The sequence below is a fragment of the Myotis daubentonii genome, chromosome 3 (genome assembly GCF_963259705.1).
Source record: "Myotis daubentonii chromosome 3, mMyoDau2.1, whole genome shotgun sequence".
Classification (NCBI taxonomy): Eukaryota; Metazoa; Chordata; class Mammalia; order Chiroptera; family Vespertilionidae; genus Myotis; species Myotis daubentonii.
In genome coordinates this window covers 193,582,845-193,608,678 of record NC_081842.1, presented here as the reverse complement: position 1 = coordinate 193,608,678, position 25,834 = coordinate 193,582,845, and the positions used below count along the sequence as shown (strand labels likewise).

At 47.6% G+C, this 25,834-nt stretch overlaps 1 protein-coding gene and 1 non-coding gene across 7 annotated transcripts in view; both read left to right on the top strand.

Annotated features, from left to right (window-relative positions):
* The first annotated feature begins 1,655 nt into the window (after positions 1-1,655).
* PABPC4 (poly(A) binding protein cytoplasmic 4) overlaps positions 1,656-25,834 on the top strand; it is a 33,051-nt gene continuing 8,872 nt past the window's right edge. Inside the window, exons 1-17 of one of the 6 annotated variants that reach the window (XR_009452014.1) lie at positions 1,657-2,752; positions 6,435-6,628; positions 7,238-7,353; positions 8,564-8,703; positions 9,047-9,141; positions 9,827-9,964; positions 10,743-10,838; positions 14,939-15,211; positions 15,514-15,601; positions 15,744-15,863; positions 16,353-16,439; positions 16,534-16,661; positions 17,876-17,969; positions 18,076-18,206; positions 18,400-18,502; positions 23,644-23,866; positions 24,139-24,307. Coding sequence is in view for 4 of the 6 variants with exons in the window: in XM_059690086.1 (XP_059546069.1) it covers positions 2,560-2,752; positions 6,435-6,628; positions 7,238-7,353; positions 8,564-8,703; positions 9,047-9,141; positions 9,827-9,964; positions 10,743-10,838; positions 14,939-15,211; positions 15,514-15,601; positions 15,744-15,863; positions 16,353-16,439; positions 16,534-16,661; positions 17,876-17,969; positions 18,076-18,206; positions 18,400-18,489 (1,983 nt within the window). In the remaining 2 variants the exon portion in view is untranslated. Of the gene's footprint in view, positions 2,753-6,434; positions 6,629-7,237; positions 7,354-8,563; positions 8,704-9,046; positions 9,142-9,826; positions 9,965-10,742; positions 10,839-14,938; positions 15,212-15,513; positions 15,602-15,743; positions 15,864-16,352; positions 16,440-16,533; positions 16,662-17,875; positions 17,970-18,075; positions 18,207-18,399; positions 18,503-19,768; positions 20,086-23,643; positions 23,867-24,138; positions 24,308-25,834 lie in introns of those variants that run through there. The other 5 variants (XR_009452015.1, XM_059690087.1, XM_059690086.1 and 2 more) reach the window with 5 other exon arrangements.
* Positions 11,113-11,246, top strand: LOC132232207 (small nucleolar RNA SNORA55). The gene has a single exon (XR_009452345.1). It is a non-coding gene; the product is annotated as a small nucleolar RNA SNORA55 (small nucleolar RNA).

Here is a 25,834-nt window from a genome sequence, read left to right as displayed (position 1 = left end):
GCTATGACTCTGCAAACTAATGATTCTAATTTTTCTGCCACCCTTCTAACTTGTAACCATTGAGAATTAAGCTATCCTTTTCCCAAATCCATGCAAGCTAAAGTGTGACAACTTGTAATAAATTTCAGAAAAATCACCACATCTCACCTATGGACAATCTTCCTGCCTGTTGTAGACAGATCACCGGAAACATGCAAACTGTAGGCAAGGAAAATTTATCAGATTAATTGCCTAACTTCACTCCATCCAAAGACGATTCCTAGACAGATATCTAGAAATCTTGAGAACTCAGAGATGGGAACTCTTAGTCTGCTCTAAGCTTTAACCATTGTTTTTCTTTTGTTTACACAGATATGCTTTTTATTACATTCTTGATTGCTTGCACCCTAGGCCTCCCTCTGGGAGCCCACCTGCATTAATGCCTCCTGAAATGAGACACAACTGTTTAGCTGAACTGACCTATTCTCAAGACTGAGACAGGTTTGGTGAGATAAGGAACAATCTATCAAACCCAAATTCTGGAACGTGAAACTTCTTGGGAAGTTTCAAAGGCGACACTCAAGTCTGTCAGAGCGGGCTTCTCCAGATAGGCCACTGTGGCATGTGAATTATTTTGAGCTGAAAGCAATAGAGACCCTGTGGGCTCAGGAGAAACGTTTACCCCCATCCCTTAAAGAATTTAAATTGAAGACCTTGCCTATACTAAGAGTTATTATCAGATTTAACTTTTTACAACCTATCTATGGGTAGGCAAACATCTGATTACTCAACACCTGCTCTTTTCGTTGTCCTGCAAATGACCCCTTTGAAGCCCCAAGGCATCTTACCTCACCCTACACTCAGAATACCTCATATAGCTCATTTTAACCTTGCCTCTGAACCTTTCTTGAGTGTGTGTGTCTGATTCTCTCATGTATATGAAGTTTCTATACTTACATATATCATTACATTTATTTTCTCTTGTTAATCTGTCTCATGTCAATTTAATTATTAGACCAGCTGAAATAAAGTTTCTTTCTCTGTCCCCAGCCCCCAGAGCCTCGACACTAACTCCCTTTTACACAGAAACAGAAAGTATTTTTGTGCCCTTAAATGTCAACCAACCTTCCAGAAATGCCACTACCATGTACATAGAGGGATGACTGTATTTTGTTTTATGAAACTTAACCAAAATTGGTTCAATTCTAGAAAATGTCATCATCCATAGATACGACGACAATGGTAGCTGTCCATGCCGGATGATTTTACCACGGGGTCCCAATATTCTGAAAACTTCAGAATGTTTTCTCCTGTATTTGGGCCCAAACATTTACATACTGGGCCTATTATATAATTGTAATTTATTTTATGTCACCTTTATTTTACAATTAAGCAATGCATTGCTTATGAACATTGTGCGTGTGGGCGGGTTAAATTATCTGTGCGTTCTATTGCCGCGGAGGCGAGCTGTTGGCAATAGCATTCGAGGGGCCGGAGGCCCTGGGGTCTGGCGCAGGCCGCCCCGCGGAGCGGTCCTCCGCGCGCCAGGGGTCGCTGTGGCACCGCGCAGCCGCGCCGGGTCGCTCTCGCGTGGCTGCCCCGCCTCGGGCCCCCGGGCCGAGTGGGCGGGCACGACTGCGCCCAGGTCGCGAGGCGCCCTTCGACCAGCAGCGCCCGGGGCGGGTATAAATGGAGCGGTGGCTCCCCCAGCCGCCTCTCTCCGCCCCGGGTCGCCGCAGCCTCTCCCGCTTTCGGGCTCAGTAGCCTGAAGAAAAAAAAAAGAGAAAAAGATAAAAAAAAACTCGAAAACGCTCTAAAACCTGAAAAAAAAAAAGAAAAATAAAAGAGAGAAAGAAAAAGCGAATCCTCCTCGGAGAACCCGCGGGGAAGTCACTTGTGCACGCTTCCGGCCTGCCCGCCGCCGCCGCCGCACCTGGGCGTCCGTCGGTCCCTGTCTGTCGGTCCGGTGGTGAGCCGCCCGCGTCCACGCGCCTCCGCGCCGCCGCCGCCGCCCGCGCCGCGTGGCAGCCCCGCGCCCCCGCCCCCCGCGCCGTCCGCCCCGCGCACCACGTGTCCGCGCTGCCCTTCGCGGCCCGGCGTGAAGGCGGCTGCGCGCTCGGCCCCCCAGGCTTGCCGCGCCGACACCGACAAATATTTTGCATCCCTCGTCCGCGGCTGCTGTAATCTTAAACCGCCAGCCGCCCGAGGCCTATATTTAACGAGAAACGCGTACCCCGGAGGCCGCGTGGGCGCCGCTTGCCTGGCTCCTGGAGAATCTTTGTAATTGGGAGGGAAGTCCCCCTTTTATTAACACATCTATTTTGGAAATTGGGAGCTGGAGATTACAAACTCCCCGGGAGGGCCATATTGTTTTTTGAGAGCCTTTTGTCTGCGGCCCCGCAGTCGCGAGCGAGCGAGCCAGCCGCCCCCGACCTGCTCGGTGCCTCCCGCCGCCGAGCCTACGCCAGCGCTGCCACCTGTGAGCCGCGGCGCGGGCCCCGCTCCGGGAAGATCCCCTTTTGTCCGGCGCGGTCCTCGTAAGGAGTCCTGGCGGGGCTTGGGGTCGTGGGGGCTGGGGAGATGAACGCTGCCGCCAGCAGCTACCCCATGGCCTCCCTGTACGTGGGCGACCTGCACTCGGACGTCACCGAGGCCATGCTGTATGAAAAGTTCAGCCCTGCGGGGCCTGTGCTGTCCATCCGGGTCTGCCGCGACATGATCACCCGCCGCTCCCTGGGCTATGCCTACGTCAACTTCCAGCAGCCGGCCGACGGTGAGTGGGAGCTGCCCGCAGATTCCCGGGACCCGGGGGGCGGGGGCCTAGGAGCCATCCATCCCCCAGGCAGGTCCCTGCCCCCGTGGAGGGGGCCCCGCGACCGCAGACAGCACCGAGGCCCCAGCAGCCATGTGGGGAGCCGGGATGCAGGGGCGCAGAACGTGGGGTCCTGGCATCCGGTGGCCAGAGTTTCAGTCCGGTTCCCACCACTTGCTCACCGGGTGACCTTGGGCTAATCGGTGGTGGCGGAGGGGTTGGAGCCCAAGGAGACTAAAATGGTCCCGGGGGGGAAGTCACCGCGCTCCCAGGTGCGTGTAGTCCAGTGGAGCTGGTGTGTTAGAGCCCCTGGCTGGTGAGTGATCGTGGGCAGGTGCCCTCACAGGCCTGCCAGCGAGCACCATTGAAATACAATTGCTGCAGAAATTTGAGGTTGCAGAACCGCGGCCCCTTCTCCCACCTTTACCCCCTGGACTGAGAATCGGTTTGATTTTTTGTGCCGATAGGCATCTTTCCAGGCAGGTAGGAAGCAGGGGGATGCATCTCTGCGTTAAATTTGAGCAGGCACTTGAGTTTGCACCAGCAGAGCCTCGCGTGCCAGGCCAGCTCCCTGATCGGGGTGTTTGCAGCTGGTGTGGGGGAGTTCTGTCTGGAGGAGGCCTGGTCTGTGGAGAATGGATCTCAAGGTAGCCTGGGGAAGCACGGCTACGGAAATTGCTGGCTGATGGGGATTATCATTTCACCTGTGAACAGCGCTTTACACTTGTCAAAACCCTTTATTTCATCCCATCTGAAGACTATAGACTGTAGGGCTCCTGAGAAGGAGAAGGGACAGCAGAAGGTCGGAGGCCAAGCTCGGCCTGCCAGTGCAGTGCTCCGTGAACCCACACTGGGCCTTAGCGTGGAGCAGCGGCGTGGGGAGGTATGCCGCAGGCGTGGTGGCAGTGGCCAGGCCTGAGGAAACCTAATCAGGGGCTGCACGTGACTCCGGATTAGCAAGGAACAACTGTAGAGATCATTACCAGGAGAAACAAGCCGTTCTGTGGCAAAGGGTCTCCAGGTCCCTATTATTGTCCCCACTTGGTTTGCTGTCTGTGAAGCACAGAGAATGCCACTTGCCCAGGATGCAGCTGAGGCCAGAGGATAGGACTTGTTGGGATACACAAGGCACTGCTCCCGTCAATTCAGTGTGCCCTGAGCTGGCTTGTGTCTGGCCACAGGCACAAAGAAGGTAGCTGAGTGTGGCCTTTTTAGGTGGGAGGAGTGGGTGTGTTGGCTGTTGCCTGCCTTCTTGACGCTTCTGAACAAAAGTCCTGTCACTTAGAGTAGCAGAAGCCATTGGTCAGTGTTGTCTGCCAACACATAGCTCTGCAGGCCCTCTCCCTGCTATAAATAAGTGCAGCCCCATTTGTCAGGCTAAGCTGACTTGCCTTCTGCAGCACTGTCTGGAAATAGAAGAGGAGCCGTGTTGAAATGGGTTCCTTCTCTGCTAATTAATGAAACAACACAAATTGGGGGTCCCAGGCTTTCTGTCTCAGCTGGTCATCACAAGCAAACTCCCCTGTGCCAGGACCTTTCCTGGTTTGGGGTTGCCCTATCTCCTACTTCCTGACCTCCTCCCCTCGCCTAAGGAAGACGGGGAAAGGGTGGTTGGGTGGGGGAGGGAGGTTGGGGGGGGGGATACTTGTTGGCTGGCTGGGCAGCTCAGCTTGTGGAGGGGCTGTTAGGGAATTTTGTCCCCTTTTAAAGTGAGACGGTGCCTTGAGGCAGAAAACCTCCCCATCCCCCCCCCCCCCCATTCCTTTATGGAGGACATTCCTGGGTAATACTATCATTGCATAAATCAGGGTAAATGGCCACCAGCCCTGGGTCCTTGTTACTACGAGCAAAGAGAATTACTCCTGACCGCATGTGATGATAAATTTTAGCTTCTGGTCCTTTAAATGGTCTCCATGGTGCGCACATGGATTTGGTGGGAAGCTAAGGAACCAAGGCCTTGGATGGAGAATTTGTTTGGGCACCAAAGCATTTGAAGGCCTGGAAACCACCAGGTGCAGGGCCTACATGCGCTGTCTACGTGCACTGTCTACTTAGGCAGAAAGATGCTGCAGTTTTATCTTTCTTGTCTCGTAATACAAAGAACATTTCTATGTGTGACCATGAATATTTATCATTTTGGTGATTGAGGCTTTTTATCTGAATCAATTTCTGTTCTCAGAAACTGAGAATATAAGAAACGGGGCTGAAACCAGGGATAGCACATTTTCAGTCCCAATCACTTGCTCACAGTTTTGTTAATTCTATATTATTCTGTGTTAGCTTCATAATGGTTAGACAATGGTGTTAGTTTCTTTCTTTTTTTAATACATTTTTATTGATTTTAGGGAGGAAGGGAAAGAGAGAGAGAGATAGAAACATCAGTAATGAGAATCATTGACCAGCTGCCTCCTGCATGCCCCATACTGGGGATCAAGCCCATAACCCAGGCATGTGCCCACAACCCAGGCATGTGCCCTGGCCTGGGAATCGAACCTATGACCTCCTGGTTCATAGGTCAATTATCAACCACTGAGCCACGCGGGCTGCCCAGGTGGGTGTTAGTTTCTTAATCACTAGCTGCATCAGTTAGCCACCCTGAACATAAGTTTGTTAATTTTATGAAGTGGATAATTTCATTTGTCCCACCTGTCACTGTGAGTGATAGTCTGCAATGTCTTTTATAAGTGATAAACTTAATCAAATAGGAGGTACAGTAGTCCCCCCTTATTTCCTGTTTTGCTTTCTATGTTTTCAGTTACCTGTGGTCAACCGTGGCCCAAAAATATTAAATGGAAAATTCCAGAAATAATCCATAAGTTTTAAGTTGCACGCTATTCTGAGTAGCGTGATGAGCTCTCCCGCCATCCTGCCCAGGACAGGTTATCCTTTGTCCAGCATATCCATGCTGTGTACACTACCCGCCAGTTGGTCAAGTCACTTAGTAACTGTCTCCGTTATCAGATCGACTGCAGTAGTGCAGTGCTTGTGCTCAAGTAACCCTTATTTTACTTGATAATGGCCCCAAAGCACAAGAGTAGTGATACGGGCAATTCAGATATGCCAGAGAGAACTGGGAAGTGCTTCATTTAAGTGCAAAGTTGAGTATAGTACAATAAGATATTTTGAGACAGACCACCTTATAACTTTCATTACAGTGTATTGTGAAAATTGCTTCATTTTATTACTAGTTACTACTAGTTTCTTACCTAATTTATAAATTAAATTTTGTCATAGGTATGTATGTATAGGAAAAAACATATATAAGGTTTGGTGCCATCCGTGGTTTCAGGCATCCGCTGGGGGTGGTGGTGTTTTGGAACAAATCCCCCACTACTGTGTTAACATTTGATCCTGGTGCCATAAGGCCATTTAGATGATCTTGCCTAATTCCCTGACCCAACACCCAACAAGGATGCAGACCCCGAGGGGTTGAGACTTCAGCCATGAAGTAGATTACTTGGCTAGAAGTTATTTTACCCTCAGTAGCAACACAGGCTAGAGGCATCTGATGCCCTTTAATTGTAAGAGTTGCCTTTTATCAGTTATTACCTTGAAAAGTCCTGGAGTTACCTATTCCTGGGATAGTGGCAGTTACCTACGTGAGGTGTTTTATATCCTCGACTGAAATGTGTTTCTCTTGCAGCCGAGCGGGCCTTGGATACTATGAACTTTGATGTGATTAAGGGAAAGCCAATCCGCATCATGTGGTCTCAAAGGGATCCCTCTTTGAGAAAATCGGGTGTGGGAAACGTCTTCATCAAGAACTTGGACAAATCTATAGATAACAAGGCACTTTATGATACTTTTTCTGCGTTTGGAAACATTCTGTCCTGCAAGGTAAACACTGATTAAATAATTGCAGCAGAATAACTGTATTCTGAAAACAAGATAAATACTAAATGGGAAACTGCCTGGGTTTTGGGTGCCAGGGCGTGTAAATTTTCAAAATTCTGGAAATGGCTCTTAAGCCTAAATGTTCCCTGTAGATAATCTCGTGCCACAACCTAGCATAACTAGCAGGTGCTTTTGTGTCTTTGTTCTTCCCTCTGCCTGAAATATCCTTCCTGTCTTCTAACTTCGGAAAGCATGAAAAGGTTTCTGTTGGGGGCGGGAACCCAGAGCAGTGCCTGTGGTTTCCAGGAAGCTGTGTGTAGTCGTTTTAGAAGCATACACTCACCTTCATTTTCTCTGCACCTGTTTATGTGGAGAATTGCTAACAACTTGTGTGGTGGTGGTTTACATGGCCACCATTTGTAAATGGAACATTACTGAGTGCCCGACGCTGTAGTGAGGGTTAGGAAACCCTTCATTGCTGTAGCCGCCTGCAGTTTGCCCCGGGGTAGGCTAAAAGCCTCAGACATGGGAGACCCTGAGTAAGAGACCATGTGGCTCTTGAATCTCCGGACTGCCCCGTGGCACTAACGTGGCCTGCCTTGTCTTTGACAGGTGGTGTGTGACGAGAATGGCTCTAAGGGTTATGCCTTCGTTCACTTCGAGACCCAAGAGGCTGCAGACAAGGCCATCGAGAAGATGAACGGCATGCTCCTCAATGACCGCAAAGTGTGAGTGTCCCAGTCTGGAGCAACGGCCACCGCATGAGCCAGCCATGGCCCCACCTCGGTGTTAACTGACACACACAAGGCGGCTCCTGGTTCTCGCCCAAGTGTGGCCTGCTCCTACCTCTCCACTCCTGGGCTGGTGAGTCTCCCTGCTGAGCCACGGCAGCCCTTGTGACTCGCCAAAGGTGGGCTTCCTGCCCAAGCCATGGCCTGCCTGCCGCCTCTCCCTTAAAAGCACATGTCTGGGTTTTATGATCATTGGCACCTGGGCTGGCTGGAAAACAGCTCTAAGCCCACTCAGAGCAGGGGTCTTGGCCAGCGGCAGAGTGGAGAGGGCCCTGGACTAACCAGGAGCTGTGTATTAGCCATGTGACCTTGGTCTGTCCATGGGGTCACTTGCCAAATTGTCCCCGGATCTCCACTTGGCTAATTTATGACTCGGTAGCCTTTTAACACAGGCTGGTTCCACAGAAATACTTAATTTGGTTACAATAAAAAAATCTCATCCCGTCGCAGAAGACACTATTTATAATAGACCTTGTTGCTTTGGTGTGGTTATTGCAGAATGGAGACATGGAGATCTTAGCTAAGCCATTGAGAGGAGAGGAGAGGAGAGGAGAGGAGAGGAGAAGAGACAGTAATCTTGGCTATAATAACAGGCTATTTCTGTCCTCTGCCTTGTTGAGCAGACCAGGGGATGGGTTGCATTGATAATGTGTATGTGCCCAAAGATATCACTAGAGGGAAACCTAAAGATATTCAATGTATGGATACATTCCTATTAAGTGTAAACAACAATGAAATGAATAAAGTGAAAAATTAAAGGTAGTCCACGCCAGCAATTTTACTGCTCAGATTAACCACTGTTAACAGTTTGGTTTGTATCCTTCCAGACCTTTTCTATGCATTTACATAGATGCACAGAAATGGACGTTTAAAAAACTTGGTCATCAGGTTTCTTCACGAAGGCAGTGTGATGTGGTAGGAGTAGCCTGGTGTGAGCCAGGAGCCCTGGGGCTGGTCCCTGCAGGACAGTCCTACTTCTTTTTCTTTCTGTGGGGAGTTGGGCATCTCTGAGCTTGCTTTCTTGGTGGTTGGACTGGGACTTGTGTTTTAACTTCTCCTGTCAGCCTTTAACCTGCGTTCCTTTGGGTCCCTGGAAATCATGGTTTGTTCCTCTGGATGATCACTGTTTTTCATGGGTTCCTTTTAGGTTTGTGGGCAGATTCAAGTCTCGAAAAGAGCGGGAAGCCGAGCTTGGGGCCAAAGCCAAGGAGTTCACTAATGTGTATATCAAAAACTTTGGGGAAGAGGTGGATGATGAGAGTCTGAAAGAGCTGTTCAGCCAGTTTGGTGAGTCAGGTCCTTTGGCCCATGTGCCCTCTTTCATAGTCCACCAGACCTGGACTTCATCTGTTTTCAGTGAAGAGAAGAGGGCACCTAGACCCAGAAGTAAAACACCTTCTATAACAAAGGTCACAGGGTAGCTAAGAATAGATTCCAGGCCTCAGCTCTTGGCTTTACTCTACCTCGTCCAAGCTCCAAGGCCATCTCAGCAGCTTGGTCAGAATTAGAAGGCCAGGCACGGTGTCTCTTTCTTAGTAGTCCATCTGGGTTCAGCAAGAGTTTGCTTCAAGTGGGCTCCTTGAACTGTGGTACCGATGGTGTTACTAATAGTTCTGTCCTTTGGTAATAGGTAAGACCTTAAGTGTCAAGGTGATGAGAGATCCCACTGGGAAATCCAAAGGCTTTGGCTTCGTGAGTTACGAAAAACACGAGGATGCCAATAAGGTGAGAGTACCACCAGGGTCGGGGAAAATTTTATAGGAAGGCTCCAGAATGCAGCTAGGGCCTTGGTAACACATAGAGTGGAGCTGGAATTATCTAAGAGTCTAGTAGTGATGTACAGTTACTGTGCTCTGGAATGGCCTTCTTAAGGGGTTTTACATGTTAATGTATCAGTTAACTGTTTTCAAAGCACTTGGCACATACCTGTCACCTTAGCTCTTCGGCCTTGCAGGTTGGAATAGGACAGGTGTTTGTTCCCATTCATAGGCAAGGGAACTATGGGCCAGAGAGTTTGTGATTTGATACTAGGACATTAGCTACCTGTGGGCGTAGTATCAGATACATTCTAGGCCCTTGACATGTATCACTTAGTACCCACAAAAGAACTGAATCTGATGACAGCCCAATGATCAAGCCAGGCTCGTGTCTTCTATGCTTGTATTTATACAACTGTGCTATTTTCCCCCCTATGTTCTCTGGGCCAATAACCCATCTAAATATTAACCCCGTTTTATTGATGAGGAAGTTTGAATTTGCTTAGCTGACTTCAGAGACAGAGTGAAGTTAGTTTTTAGCCCTATAGGGAAGATTTCTTCCTCGGAATATTTGGTGGGTCTTACAGATCTCCAGAGCAAGGCCCCATGCCTCTGCATCCTGTTTTAAAGATGCATATTTATTTCTTCTTCAGGCTGTGGAAGAGATGAATGGAAAAGAAATCAGTGGGAAAGTCATTTTTGTAGGCCGCGCACAGAAGAAAGTGGAACGGCAGGCTGAGTTAAAACGGAAATTTGAACAACTGAAGCAAGAGAGAATTAGTCGATATCAGGTGAGAGGTGGTCTTGGCACAGCCTACCAACAAGGAATTTACTATGTGTGTTGGCAGAGCACCCAGATATTTAACAGACTTTCTTGGGGACTTGGAGCCTGCTCACCATCATCAGGCTTAAAAGGATATGCCTACCAGATATAGCAGCAATTCTAGAACAGGGACCAAAGAGATTAATTTATTCCTTTAGGGACTCTGTTCCACAAGCCTCAGTCTTAGTTATGTGGTTCCTTTTATTTAAATGATATGCATTTGTTTGGAATGGTGGCAAGGAGAGCCCTGCTGGGATGAGTGGTCAGCCAGAGCAGCTGTGAGGAGATGATAGCAGGTGAGTACATGGTGCTCCTATCAGAATCTTAGAGTGGTAGTTTCTCAACTTTGAGCCTGCACCAGAATCCCCTGCAGGGCTTGTTAAAACACAGATTGCCGCTCCGGCTGGTGTAGCTCGGTTGGGCGGCGTCCCATACACCGAGAGGTTGCCACTTGATTCCCAGTCAGAGTATACGCTCGGGTTTCGGCCTCAGTCCCTGCTAGGGGGCATGCAGGAGGCAGCTGATGGATCTTTCTCTCTTCTTTCTTCCTCTCTAAAATCAATAAAAGCAAACACATGGGTTGCTAGACCCATTAGGTTTGGATTCTGGCCTGAGAATTTACATTCCAAACAGATACCCACCAGCTGCTGCTGGTGGTCTGAGGCCTACACTTTGAGAAACCACTGTCTTACGGAATATATTGGGGGAAGGGGGGAAAAAGACTAACAGTGATTCTTCTGCTGTAGGGGGTGAATCTCTACATTAAGAACTTGGATGACACCATTGATGATGAGAAGTTAAGGAAAGAGTTTTCTCCTTTCGGATCCATCACCAGTGCTAAGGTATTTTATACTGAGATTCTCGATTGAAAACAGAAGTTGTAATCATTTAGCAGTTTATTGGCATTGGTTTCATTGACGGAATAGGATCTAAATTGTGTTCATTTCTGAGAGTAGCTACCACATTAATCTAGCAAATTCCTCCTGGCATTCAATTTGCCATCTGAGTGTATGCTCTGGAGAATGACAATTCATTAGGTTATTACCGCGCTGTCTTGTCTCCCAAGTCCTGGGGTATGGAGATGAATATGAGTCCCTCACTGCCAACCCCCCCAGAGCACCTGAATCTTTCCCATTCTTTGCTGCTTTGTGCTAGTGTGGGGACAGATGGTGCCACAGTAAAGCAGAGGAAATCCAGACGGGTTGTTTTTCATTTGTCTTGCGGCCTGTCTCTACAGCTCTGCCACACTTTCTCCCTGAACGAAGGTATTGTGAGGATTTTAGAGCTGGGGTGAGAATTTCCATCCTGGTCTGAGAAAGAAGGAAAGATGAGTGGGAAGTTTGTTTTCCCATGTTTTGCAGTTTGAGTCATTTGCTTGATTTTTCTTTGATAATCAAATCAACTGAGTTAGCAGGGTAAGTATGTGAACCCTATTTTAAAGTCAAGGAATTTGCTCTAACCAGTTTGGCGCAGTGGATAGAGCGTCGGCCTGGGGACTGAAAGGTCCTGAGTTCAATTTCGGCCAACGGCACATGCCCGGGCTGCAGGCTTGGTCCCCAGTGGGGGCCGTGCAGAAGGCAGCCAATCAATGACTCTCTCATCATTGATGTTTCTATCTCTTCCTCTTCCTTCCTCTCTTAAATCAATAAAGAAATATATTAAAAATAAATAAATAAATAAAAGTCAAGGAATTTGAGTCCTTGAGCAAAAGAATGCTAGTTATATCAGGATGGTGACCTATGGTTTTGGCACTTCAGGAATGTGACAGGATCTGAAAGTTTTGGGTCACAGCCTGTTGCAGACTCTAGTCCTGCTCAGCAGAGGTGCAGCAGGTGTCACAAAGTCCTCTAGGTGATGAGAAAGGAGGCCGGCTGAGCCAGTAAAGACTCTAGGTGACTCTGTCCTGGCGCTTAGCTTAAGTCACTTACAACCTGGGAGTGTCATCATCAGTTATAGCAGAGAGGTGACAGAGACTGCCCGGTGGGGTTTCTCTAGTTTCTCGCCCCTTCTGTCATCACCCCCTTGACTGGCCTCCATCAGTGCAAGGAATGCTAATCTCCTTGCTAATCAGCACAATAGTCCAGTTGTCATTTCCAAGAAGAGAGCAAAAGAACCATATCTTGAAGTTTCATAGGCACCATTTTCATGATCAGGGTATCTTGATCTTACCTTGTTGGTCCATTTCATAGGTAGAGAGTTGTTGGGTTGATACACACCTTTACTTCCATGTCCTCTCCTTAAGGAGGCTCCCCAGGCAGTGAGCTAAGACAAAATGGTGCCACACATATTCATATTGCTACCAGCACTTGTGAACAGACAGGCCAGGGGGAGTAGTAAATAACCTTTTCAAGTGGGGAAAAGCCATTTGTGAAAGACGAGCTGGGAAAAGACTGCCTGAACCAGTGGACATGTGGCTCTCTAGCTGTTTGCCTCACGGACATTGAGGCTCAGAGGAGAAGTAAGTGTTGTGTTAATGTTGTACAGCTTAGAAGTTGCAGAGCCAGGACTAGAACCCAACTGTCTCCCAGCTGGTCATTTTTCAGCTGTTACTCCCATTGAATAGCAGTCATTGGTTTTAACTCCTTCCCACATGTTGTGTTTCCAAAGCATATCCTCAGCGTGCTAACAGCTTATTAAAATTTTGTTCACCAAACTCTTAGGCAGATGAATTCTACAATTATTTTTTTTTTTTTTTTTTTTTTTTGTATTTTTTTTAATTAAATCTTTATTGTTCAGATTATTACATTTGTTCCTCTTTTTTTTCCCCCCCATAACTCCCCTCCTCCCAGTTCCCGCCCCACCCTCCGCCCTCACTCCCCACCCACTGTCCTCATCCATAGGTGCACAATTTTTGTCCAGTCTCTTCCCGCATCTCCCACACCCCTTTCCCCCACAAGAATAGTCAGTCCATTCCCTTTCTATGTCCCTGATTCTATTATGATCACCAGTTCATTCTGTTCATCAGATTATTTATTCACTTGATTCTTAGATTCACTTGTTGATAGATGCATATTTGTTGTTCATAATTTGTATCTTTACCTTTTTCTTCCTCTTCCTCTTCTTAAAGGATACCTTTCAGCATTTCATATAATCCTGGTTTGGTGGTGATGAACTCCTTTAGCTTTTCCTTATCTGTGAAGCTCTTTATCTGACCTTCAATTCTGAATGATAGCTTTGCTGGATAAAGTAATCTTGGTTGTAGGTTCTTGTTATTCATCACTTTGAATATTTCTTGCCACTCCCTTCTGGCCTGCAAAGTTTCTGTTGAGAAATCAGCTGACAGTCGTATGGGTATTCCCTTGTAGGTAACTGAGTTTCTTTCTCTTGCTGCTTTTAAGATTCTCTCTTTGTCTTTTGCTCTTGGCATTTTAATGATGATGTGTCTTGGTGTGGTCCTCTTTGGATTCCTTTTGTTTGGGGTTCTCCGCACTTCTTGGACCTGTAAGTCCATTTCTTTCACCAGGTGGGGGAAGTTTTCTGTCATTATTTCTTCAAATAGGTTTTCAATATCTTGGTCTCTCTCATCTTCTGGCACCCCTATAATTCTGATGTTGGTACGCTTGAAGCTATCCCAGAGGCTCCTTACACTATCCTCGCATTTTTGGATTCTTTTTTCATTTTGCTTTTCCGGTTGGATGTTTTTTGCTTCCTCGCATTTCAAATCATTGACTTGATTCTTGCGCTCCTCTGGTCTGCTGTCGGGCGTCTGTATAATATTCGTTATTTCAGTCCGTGTGTGCTTAATTTCTAGTTGGTTCCCCAATATAAGATCGAGGGTCTTATTAGTTTTCGTGTAGATCTCATTAAGTTTATCGGCAGCTTCTAAACAGTTCTTGAGAGACCTTAAAAGTGTGGTTCTGAACTCTATTTCTTCCATTGACAATTTTGTCCTGTTTCTTTGTCTCCGCATTTTGTTATGCTTCCTTGGTGCACCCCCTAGTGGTCTTTGTTCGCAGTCTTATAGATAAATCTTGATTGTTGTAGCTAATTCCAGGGAGGGTTTGACCTCCAGGCCAAGTGGCTATGAGAATCAGCTGTGCCAGCAGTGAGAGAACTTCTGTCCTCTAGGGAGGTGCTAATCTAGCCTTTGCCTGAGGCTATCCGGCAAATGCCTCTGTGCAGGGCTTGGGCGGGGCGGGTCGCACAGGATCAACAGGGTGGGCCGGAGAGAGCAGTTATGGCGGCTCTCAGTCCTGTCCCAAGGGGCTCTGCCTCTCTGAGTCCTAGCACCCGCTGCAAAGCTCGGAGAGAAAGCTGCACTCGCTCTGACCGAAGCCAGACAGTCCCGCTTCTCCCGTTTGAGTCTGGGTCCCTAAAGACTCGCCCGGATCTGGTGCTCAGAGTCTGCGACTCCCTCCCGATTGAAAACAACAACCGCGCCCTCCGCCGCCAGCCCGCTCCGCGCACTCCGCACCTCAGAATTTGACTTCAGCACTGCGCCTCCTCTGAGTGTCCGTATGCGTTTCTCTTTCCTCCTAGTTGTAGGACTTCCACTCAGCCAGCGTTCCTGTGGTTCTGGGTGATGTCCCTTCCGTTTTTGGTTTCACTTTTGAAGTGGTTGTTCGAGGCAGCAAACTCCGGCGTTAACCTATGCCGCCATCTTGGTTCTCCCTCCGATGAATTCTACAATTAAATTGCTTGACATTACCATCTAGATCTCTTGTGGATACCTAGAGATAGCTGTGCTACTGGATATCATGGAACATCTTTCAGTTCCTGGTTTAAACCATTAGCCATTTCATAGTGTTTGGGAACTTTAGAATCTAACAAAGAGAATGCCTAAGTCCTACCCTTAGAAGTTGTGACTCAATTGGTCTGGAACAGGGTGAACAACCCCCCTCCTAGACATGATTTCTCTTTCAGCAGAACCCAGGTTTTCTGAGTCTTAATAGCTGCCCAAACTTAGAACACCTTTTTTCTAAAGCTGGTCTCCTTTCTGTAGGTAATGCTGGAGGATGGGAGAAGCAAAGGGTTTGGCTTTGTCTGCTTCTCGTCTCCTGAAGAGGCTACCAAAGCAGTCACTGAGATGAACGGACGCATTGTGGGCTCCAAGCCACTGTATGTCGCCTTGGCCCAGAGGAAGGAAGAGCGAAAGGCTCACCTGACGAACCAGTATATGCAGCGGGTGGCCGGAATGAGAGCACTCCCTGCCAATGCCATCTTAAATCAGTTCCAGCCTGCAGCTGGTGGCTATTTTGTGCCAGCAGTTCCACAGGTGGGTCTGCTGTACATTCATGGCTCTGGAACCTGCCCACTGACGGTGGCTCCTGCAGTGGTCAGGGATATCAGAGTTCTAGAACGACAGGGAAGGGTGCGTCAAATAAAATGAAGGATTTGTCCATGGTCATACGTACAGTGGCAGGGACGAAATAAAATACTCTCCATTAACTGACCTTTCTTTGGAGTAGAGAGAGAGCCTCTTCCTGAATTAGCCAAGGCCTGGTAGTGAGATCAGATGCTTCTCTAGTGTGGACTCAGGTCCTTGAAATAAAAGGGCTTGGGTGCTCTCTCTTGCAGGCTCAGGGAAGGCCTCCATATTACACACCTAACCAGTTAGCACAGATGAGACCTAATCCACGCTGGCAGCAAGGTGGGAGACCTCAAGGTAGGTGGTGGGAAATGGATTGGTTTACAGGATATACTTAATCCTGGTCTCCCCTGCCTCTCCTTGCCCCACTTCTGAGGTGCAGCCTAAGTTCTGGTCCACATTATTCGTTGCTGATGTGCAATTTTTATCTTTTCACCAGGCTTCCAAGGAATGCCGAGTGCTATACGCCAGTCTGGGCCTCGTCCAACTCTTCGCCACCTGGCTCCAACTGGTAATGCTCCGGCCTCTCGTGGCCTCCCTACTACTGCTCAGAGAGTCGGTGAGCAAACTGGCCTTGAGAAGCGTGGCCTGGGGAGGAGGGATCAGGAGGACTAGGCTCTGCCCAGGGTTGGTCAGTTTGTTGGCTCATCTTTGAGTCCTGGTTCTGTAATCTTAGCTGTGTGCTTAGGTAGGTACAAAGGGGCAGAGAAACAATTCATTCTAGGAGTGCTGGTTACTTTTAAGAGTCTTTGCTCATTGGTGAGCCATGTGAACAAGGTTAGTGGTAGAAGTTTGTTAGCTGGATGACTAGAGGCAGCCCGTTCTTCTGGGTGGAGTTGGGAGAGTTAAGGAAACTTTTTTTTACAGAGTATGTCCTGTATTCCAAAAGGTGGAAAGAGTTGTATGCTATCTGTTGGCTGTTCCTTGAGAGTAGCAGTAGAGGCCCCATGTGTGATGTGTTTGAACATACTTTGGAATTTCTCCTTCTGTGGGGCGTGGCCAGTTGGACATCTGCCAACACTGATGTGCATTTGCTGGTCTGTTGTAGGGTCTGAGTGCCCGGACCGCTTGGCTATGGACTTTGGTGGGGCTGGTGCCGCCCAGCAAGGGCTGACTGACAGCTGCCAGTCTGGAGGTGGTATTGGATGCACACAGAATGGGGAAAGATGGGATTTGACGGGTCTTTGCCCAGACTGATGGGCTTTAATTTTACTTGTTCTTTTCCTAAGGTGTTCCCACAGCTGTGCAGAACTTAGCACCTCGCGCTGCTGTGGCTGCTGCTGCTCCTCGGGCTGTTGCACCTTACAAGTATGCCTCCAGTGTCCGCAGCCCTCACCCTGCCATACCACCTCTGCAGGTGGGTCCACCAAACACCGCTAAAGGATTTCCCCCGTTCCCGTGCGATTTAAAAGATGCCTTGCTTTGATTCCTTAAACAGGTGTTAAATGCCTGCTCTGTGTCAGGATGCTGTGTCGTGTGTGGTGACACTGCCCTTGAGGGGCCCTCTAGCGGGCCAGAAGGGGCTTAAAAGTGTTCTTCCTGAAACAGTTCGCTTGGATATGCCCCGGAGGAGACCGCTGGTGCTTCCTGCTTTCTTTTTTACAATATATGTGTGTTCATTCGGCTCATTGAGCTTTCATTTCTCTTTCACCTCCAATGGCTTAATGGATCCTTAGCTGCTCTGCAAGGTAATGAGTATATTGAGGCAGGAAAGAACTTCATGTCACAGAGTCCAGCTTCAGAGGTGTTGAGTTGAGGTGGGGCAGTTGGACCCAGATACTAGGTTGTCTAAGGTGGAACTTGCTATCTCTGGAGCTGTGACACCCAGGCAAGCCATGCTGCAACTGCAACTGGTTTGTTGAAAAGCTCAGTAGCACTTTGCTTAGAGGAGACACACCAGTCTTGTGATCCAGGAGCTGCTTCCTCCTGCTCCATGCTCTTGAAGTTGAATATTCCCCGGAACTTGATGCTATGTGAAATATTTTTTGCCTACAAGGCCCTACTTTTAGAGCTCTAACTGGCATTGACCTTGCATGTTGATAGCCCTCAAGTATTTGATAAAATAAAAACATTTGGTACAATAAAGGTTATGTGGGATGTAATTATAAATGGTTTGATATGCATACCCTTTGACCTGGTCTTTACTAGGAATTCATTCTAAAGGAAAAAATTTTTAGGAAAAGGCTATACATACACATGTTCACTATACCTTACTTATTAACAAGGTTTTAAATTTTATTAAGGTTTTGAATTCTTGGGTAACCTTGGGTAAACAACCTTAAATAAATCAAAATCATTTGATAGATGGTTGCCAAGCATTGTAGGTTTGTTTTATTTCCCTTCCAATAGCATACTGTTCTTAGGGTAGTTGGCTGTGTGTCTGTGCCCACACCACGATTCCTCACTTCACACTCTCTACCCCTCAAGACTGCAGTTAGTTCCTGACAGCAAAGACAACTACTCCACCTCCTCTTTCACATAGGAGACTTTCAGATGTTGAACGGTCACCCTCTTGGTCACCCTCAAGTGTCTTTTCCTTGGTGCTAACCCGCTGCCTCTCCTGGTTCCCAGGCACCCCAGCCTGCGGTCCATGTGCAGGGGCAGGAGCCCCTGACCGCCTCCATGCTGGCCGCAGCACCCCCCCAGGAACAGAAGCAGATGCTGGGTACGTGCTTGCACAGGAGGGGGCCAGAGCCTGGTACTGACCTGGACACCAGTGTCCACTCTTTTCTGGGATTCAACTTGGTTTTTACTTGAGTATCTTCCCATAGGCGAACGTTTGTTCCCTCTCATCCAAACCATGCATTCGAACCTGGCTGGAAAGATTACGGGAATGCTTCTAGAGATCGACAACTCTGAGCTGCTGCACATGCTGGAGTCCCCCGAGTCTCTCCGCTCCAAGGTGAGCAGGGTGGTCTCAGCTGCGGATGATGACCGGTGGCCTTGGACCCCCACATGTGGCAGAGAGAAGGGGCCACTCTGGTGTGGGTATTTGAGAAAGCAGCACCAGGAGAAGCCACTACTGGATCTGGTAATCAGGGAGGAGTGGAGGGGCTCTGCTTAGATGTCACTGACCACCTGGAGATTTCTCACAGGTGGATGAAGCTGTGGCAGTTCTACAGGCTCATCATGCCAAGAAAGAAGCTGCCCAGAAGGTGGGCACTGTTGCTGCTGCTACCTCTTAGGCAAGGAAAAAACGTACGTTTGGCTATTTTTTGTTTTCTATAATAGTTTGACTTGTGAATATCTTCCTAAAATATTAGGGACAATATGTAGAGCCAGTTAACTTGGGGATGCTGCCATCTGGATGAGTTAACATGGAGAAAAGAGTACAGGTTATAAATTATAAGGAGCAAACAACAGTTTTCTCAATAAGCACCTAGTTACAAATTTTGTATAGCTTATCCTTTCCTGATGGTTATAAGCAGATTTTTTTAAAGCAGATTTTCTTAATCACATTTTTAAAAATATATTTTATTGATTTTTTTTTTTACAGAGAGGAAGGGAGAGAGATAGAGAGTTAGAAACATCAATCAGCTGCCTCCTGCACATCTACTGGGGATGTGCCCACAACCCAGGTACATGCCCTTGACTGGAATCGAACCCGGGACCCTTCAGTCCGCAGGTCGACGCTCTATCCATTGAGCCAAACCGGTTTCGGCCTTAATCCCATTTTTGGTTTGGAATAATGATGAATATAATCAGATCTCACAGCCTCATTTCTATGACCATCTTCCTGGTTTGAGATTGGTGAGGGTCAGCTGTGTATATAGCCACTGCTTAGCTCTGGGAACACAGTAGGCACAGGCCTTGGTGTCAAAGTGGAAGAGACAGACACACACACCTGACTACAGTTACAGCATGTGTTCCAGTCATCTTCTGGACTTGGGGACCATGGTCCCTGTCTGCAGGGGATTGGGTGAGTGAAGCTTAACTAGGACCTCTGACAAAGGCTGATCAAGGAGAGAACCAAATGAGCAGAGGCACAGTCACGGAAAGTGCAGGTGGTACGGGCTAGAACTGGCATGATGGTTGGGGTTGACTCAACATAGCCATGGCTCCTTGGCTTTTGTCATTTGGAATTTAAGCAAGAGAACCATAAAAGTATAAGTTTTGAGTACAGGATGGCTTACAAGGAGGGGAGGTGTAAGGGTTTACAGACTAGTTATCCTCAAAGTCCGTGGCTCTAAATTAGGTGTGCCCCTTCAGAGGACATTTGTCAATGTCAGGAGACATTTCTGGTTCTCATAACTGGGAATGTGTCACTGGCATCTAGTGGGTATAGGCCAGGGATGCTGCTAAACATTCTACACTGCACAGTATAGCCCCAGCAGAATTTTATCCAGGCCAAAATGTGAGCACTGAGGTTGAGAAACCCTGCTCTGTAATACCTTTTATCAGCCAGAGATTTCAGTGAATCTCTGAAGTTCTTTTGATTATTTATGTTGGTGCTTTTCTTTTCAGGATTCAAAAGCCAAATAACCCCTCATGAAATTCAGCTCAAGGTTTGAAGACTTCCTAGCTTGTCCTATGGACCTCAACACTAAGAACCACAAATTGCAAATTTAATAGGTCATTTTGTATCAAAAGGTCAATTATGAAGCACCTAGAATTTTTCAATTAAAAGAATATATTCTCTGGGTTCTGCTACAGCTCAGACAGTGTTAACTTTTTTTTTTTTTTTCCTGTTGTGGGTTTTGATCTTTCCCCAGAAATTGGTTTTATTTGATGTATCCAAGTCTTTAAGTTTCTCAATAAAGAAAAAACTCCATAAAACTGCCTATCTTGTGTTGTACTCTGATCACAGTTTTATTCTATAAATCTCTTCACTGGAAGTAATTTTAGGATGTAAATAGGGTCAAGTGAAGTTCTGTATAGCTTATTCTTTCCTGCAGTTATAAGCAGGCTATTTTGGGTTAGCTAGGTGTGCATAATTGTCCCATTTCTTTCTGTTATGGAAGGACTTTATATTTGCTCCATTTAACTTAAGAGAACAGGCATCTGATCAAAGCTGGCCTTGGATCCGATATAGGGGTGGCATGTTTCTGAAGGACATGATGAGATATGCAGAACCTGGTCCCTCCCTCCATGACATGCTGATGGTGGGTTGTCCCTTTTCTCTCCAACAGTCCTGCATGCAGGTCAGCATGTCCAGTTCCCCAAATTCTGCAACTGGGGTTTTCCCCTGGCAGCGGGAAAAGCTTGGGAAGATAGGTCCGAGTGGCAACAGCAAACAGTTGCTCAAATCATAAGTGTTTTGTGATTCCTTTAGTCCTTAAAACAACCTTATTGGCCAAGGCTAACAGTCTACGTGTCCTTTTCCTCCATGAACCCTCCCTTTTTCCTTTCCTTGAGCTTGGCAGGCTCTCCTTCGGGCCTCACCCACGTGATCCCATTCCTTGGAATGTTCCGTTTTGGTCGGCTCCCCCTTTTCCTTAAGGTCTGACCCAATGTACAATAGATTCTCCCATTTCCTGACGCCGACCATGGATAACGCGGCTATGTATTTGCGTTTTCTATTTGCGCCCCGCCAGCCCCCACCCGTGCAGCTGCAGAACCTGGTTGGTGCAGGCATCTGCGCTAGAGAGTTAGGGGCGGGGCCCGGGAGCGGGCTTCCGGCGGAAGACGCAGCGGCAAGATGGCTGACACCGCGGGGTGCCTGCGTGGCGGTGACACCGGTCTTGAACGTGACACCGGTCTTGAGCCGAGGTTGTGGTTGGCCCGTGGCGGCACGTGGTGGCACGCAGCCGCACATAGCGGCCAGCCGGGATGTGCGCACAGTCTACGTGGCGGCGGCACGTAGCGGTCAGGGCCGGGTCTCATGGGGTTTCTACCCCCGCGGTTTGAATGGTGCTCACTATTTACGTAGCGGCGGCAGGTAGCTGCCAGACCCCTGTCACGGGTTTTACCCGTGCAGTTCGGTACTTGGTACTGGCGATCTACTGATAACGTGGCGGCACGTAGCGGCCAGGACGCTGTCTCTTATGAGTTTTACCCGAAAAGTGCTCGGGATCTACGTGGCGGCACGTAGCGGCCAGGACGCTGTCTCTTATGAGTTTTACCCGAAAAGTGCTCGGGATCTACGTGGCGGCACGTAGCGGCCAGGACGCTGTCTCTTATGAGTTTTACCCGTGCAGTTCGGTACTTGGTACTGGCGATCTATTGATTCACGTGGCGGCACGTAGCGCCCAGGACGCTGTCTCTTATGAGTTTTACCCGAAAGGTGCTCGGGATCTACCTGGCGGCACGTAGCGGCCAGGACCTGGTCTCAAAACCCGCGCAGTTTGAAAGGTGCTAGGGATCTACGTGGCGGTCAGGGCCGGGTCTCATGGGGTTTTACCTGTGACGTTTGAAAGGTGCTCGCCATCTACCTGGCGGCCAGGACCCGGTCTCGGGGTTTACCCGCGCAGTTTGAACGGTGCTCGCGATCTACCTGGCGGCCAGGACCCGGTCTCGGGGTTTACCCGCGCAGTTTGAACGGTGCTCGCGATCTACCTGGCGGCCAGGACCCGGTCTCGGGGTTTACCCGCGCAGTTTGAACGGTGCTCGCGATCTACCTGGCGGCCAGGACCCGGTCTCAGGGGTTTTACCCGCGCAGTTTGGAAGGTGCTCGCGATCTACGTGGGGGCACTTAGCGGCGGGACCCGGTGTCTTTAGGTTTTACCCCTGCAGTTTGAATGGTGCTCACGACTTGATGGCGCCATTGAACCTAACGCTGCCCAGAGTCCTTTTCCCTAGGACCTAGACCAGAACAATGGTGAGATCTGTTATTGGGACCTTAATTGGCATCCCAAACTCTCAGCCTTGGCTCCCTAGATGAGGCATTTCCAGAATAGTTAGGGAATTATGGAAACAGCCTCACCATTGGTTGGTGAGCACGTGATGCAGTTGTCTGGTTGATTGCTGAGGAGGGTTGGGCTGGGGTTTTCCAGGAATAACCACTCCATCTGGAAAGATGAGGGCAAACATCCTGGAGGTGCTGAGGCCAGAGCTAGGTTTGAAAGGTCAAGAGTTAGGCTCCAAGGTGGGAGCAGGGCGTTGGCCTGAATGGAGAGCAGGAAGAGCAAAAGCCTAGAGGGGTGAAGTAAGTCTAGCTCTTGGAGGCAAATAATTTGGACTGGGGAAGCGGAGGAGAAAAGACTGGAGAGTCAGGTTATGAAGGTCTCATATGCCACGCTAAGGAATTTGGACCGGTCCTATGGGCATTGGTGAGCTTTAGGGCAATATTAAGCAGGGCAGTGCTGTAATCAGATTTGCGTTTTCTTAGAATCATTGTAGTCACTGTACAGAGGAAGGAGAAATGAAGTGGTGAGCTCATTTGGAAGCTGTCAGAGGGGCTAGATGTAGGGCTGAAGAGGGATGGGGAGAAGTTACTTTGTGTACTCAAAAGACTGTAGGGCCCCTCCTTTTCTGGCCTTTGACTATCTTTTTTTAAAAATATATATATTTTATTGATTTTTTACAGAGAAGAAGGGAGAGGGATAGAGAGTTAGAAACATCAATGAGAGAAAAGAGATCGATCAGCTGCCTCCTGCACGCCCCCCAGTGGGGATGTGCCCACAACCAAGATACATGCCCTTGACCAGAATTGAACCTGGGACCCTTGAGTCCGCAGGCCAATGCTCTATCCACTGAGCCAAACCGGTTTGGCCAGCCTTTGATTATCTTGCTAGCACATTGTTACTGCAGCCATACCAAGAGTATGGAGGACGTTAGTTCCGAAGGAGCTTGGTGCCTTTGTAGGTGGGCTGACAGAGGAAGTGGATGGCAAAATTCTTTATGCAGCATTTACTTTTTTTGGAGACATCACAGACATTCAGATTCCACTGGAATATTGAACAGATGAGTCTTTCCAATGTCTCTCATGTTTAGATTCCTAATGAGAATCCAGCTCTGCTACTAACTTTGTGACTCTCAAACTGTCTGAGTTGTTCAGGGAAAGAGCTTGAGAACATTAGGTCATGTGCATTCATTGTAATTTGGTATGTGCTGAAGTTAGGGAGGAAGTCACTGATCTTGGTGATGGAAAAGGAATGTTCTAAGGATCACGAAGCCAAGATGGGGGGATGGCTGTGGGCTGAAATGTACAGAGATTGACAATTTGTCGGATTTGAAGAAAGGCTTTCTCCACATTGGAACCATTTGGGGCCTGTCATTTCTGATTATTTAACTTATAAACTGTATAGTAAGAACCAGTAAGAAGATGGTCTCTCTTGAAAAGTCTGATTATTGTCTCACACTTGCTGGTAGCTGAAACCGACCACATCTTCTGACCAGATTTCCCTTCTTGGCAGCTGTGCTTTCAATATGTTTTTTGTTTGTTTGTTTTTTCATTTTAGAGCGAGAGGAAGAAGAGGGAGAGAGAAACATCGGTCAGCTATGGGGGCCGATCCCGCAACCGTGGGCATGTGTTCTGATGGGGAATCAAGGTAGCAACCTGTAGGTGCACAAGAGGATGCCCAACCAACTGAGCCACACTGGCCAGAGCATTGACAGCTGTGTTTTTAAAAAGCAGAGGGAAGTTCAGCCTGGACAATGGAGCCTTGGCCTCTGGTCACCTGGGTGAGTTTTCCTTCTGTTGGTATCACAGTTATAGTGCCATGGTTCTAATTGATCCATGGTTGTTATTTTTTAAGATAAGAGTTTTAGACCCAGCTCTGCCACTTTGTGTGTCACTCTTAAACTCTTTGAGGCTTAAGTTTATTTTATTTTTATTTTTTATTTTTATATGAGCGTTTATTCCAATAATGCTGGCAGTATGGGAGAGCAGCAAGTCATCCATAAAAATCTTTCAATTCTTTTAAAAATATATACATATTTTTTATTGATTTCAGAGAGGAAAGGAGAAAGAGAGAGAAACATCAATGATGAGAGAAGCTCAAGCCCACAACCTCGGACATATGCCCTGACCAGGAATTGAATATCAATCTTCTGGTTCATAAGTTGATGCTCAACCGCTGAGCCACACCAGCTGGGCAAGTTCTTCAATTCTTAAATAAAATGGTAAGGCTGGCTTTTTTTTTTTTTTTTTTAAATATATTTTGATTTTTTACAGAGAGGAAGGGAGAGAGGGATAGAGAGTTAGAAACATCGATCAGCTGCCTCCTGCAAACTCCCCACTAGGGATGTGCCTGCAACCAAGGTACATGCCCTTGACCGGAATCAAACCGGGGACCCTTGAGTCCCCAGACCGATGCTCTATCCACTGAGCCAAACCAGTTAGGGCAGTAAGGCTGGCTTTTGGAGGCCTTTCTACCCCTGCATTCTATAAATTAGTAGCTCCTATTGTTCTTGCTCTCCGTCAACTGAAATAGCTCTGCTCCCTTCTTCAGTAGTCACCTCACTCAGTGATGAGATCAGTGCTCTGTATATAGTTAATGCTCAATTGATAGATCAACATTTTTTCCTATTTTCTATGTCCTGTAAACAAAGGTTATCAAAATGCTTGGAAGTGGGGGGTGGGTAAGAGATCAACCAAAGGACTTGTATGCATGCATATAAGCATAACCAATGGACACACGACACTGGGGGGTATGGGAGGCTAGGGGAAGGTCAAGGGGAGGAAAAAAAAAAAAGGAGACATATAATATTCTTTGTAATACTTTAAGCAATAAAACAAAAAAATGCTTGGAAGTAACTTTAAGGCTTAAATTGTGTAGTGGTAGACTTGGATACTACAAAGCTTAAAATTTTTAGCTATATTGACATAAACAAAATTACTTTAATATTTCTGGAAGCATTGTTTACTAAACCAAGGAAAATCTGAAAATTTGATTTTCACTTTTTAAATGATTATCAGGACATGCCCCGCTTCCTCCTCTTGCCCACGCAATTAACTACCGTATTCTCTTGTCCACATAATTAACTACCTATCTCTGCTATTGTAGAAAAGCACCAGGGATTTGCTGTTGTTGAATTAGAGTTGGCAGAGTTAAGTTTCACTGTTCATTATTTGATTAGTGTTACTGTTGTCATTGGTTACAAAAGGTGCCACTCTCCATTTGGGTGGGTAGAGTAGATTCCTGGGGCTGCCATAACAAATTACCACAAACATAGTGACTAAAACAATAGAAATTTATTCTCACAGCTCTGGAGGTTAGAAATCTAAAATCAAAGTATTGTCAGGGCCATGCTCTCTCTGAATATTCTAGGAAAATTCTTTCCTTCCTGGCTTCTGGTGGCTCCTGGCCATCCTTGGCACTCCATGGCTTGGAACTGCATCACTCCAATCTCTGCACCAGTCTTCACGTGGACTTCTTCCGTGTGTGTGTGTGTGTGTGTGTGTGTGTGTCTGTCTTCTCTCTTAAAAAAATTGTTTTGAGAGAGAAACATTGATATGAGAGTGAAACATTAGTCAGCTGCCTTCTATATGCCCCCTACGGTGGATCAAGCCTGCAACCCAAGCAGTGTGCTCTGACAGGGAATAGAACTGGAAATCTTTCCGTGCCCTGGCTTATGCCCAACCAACTGAACCTCACCAGCCAGGGCTTTGCCTTCTCTTCTTCCTTTTTTTTTTTTTTTTAAATATAT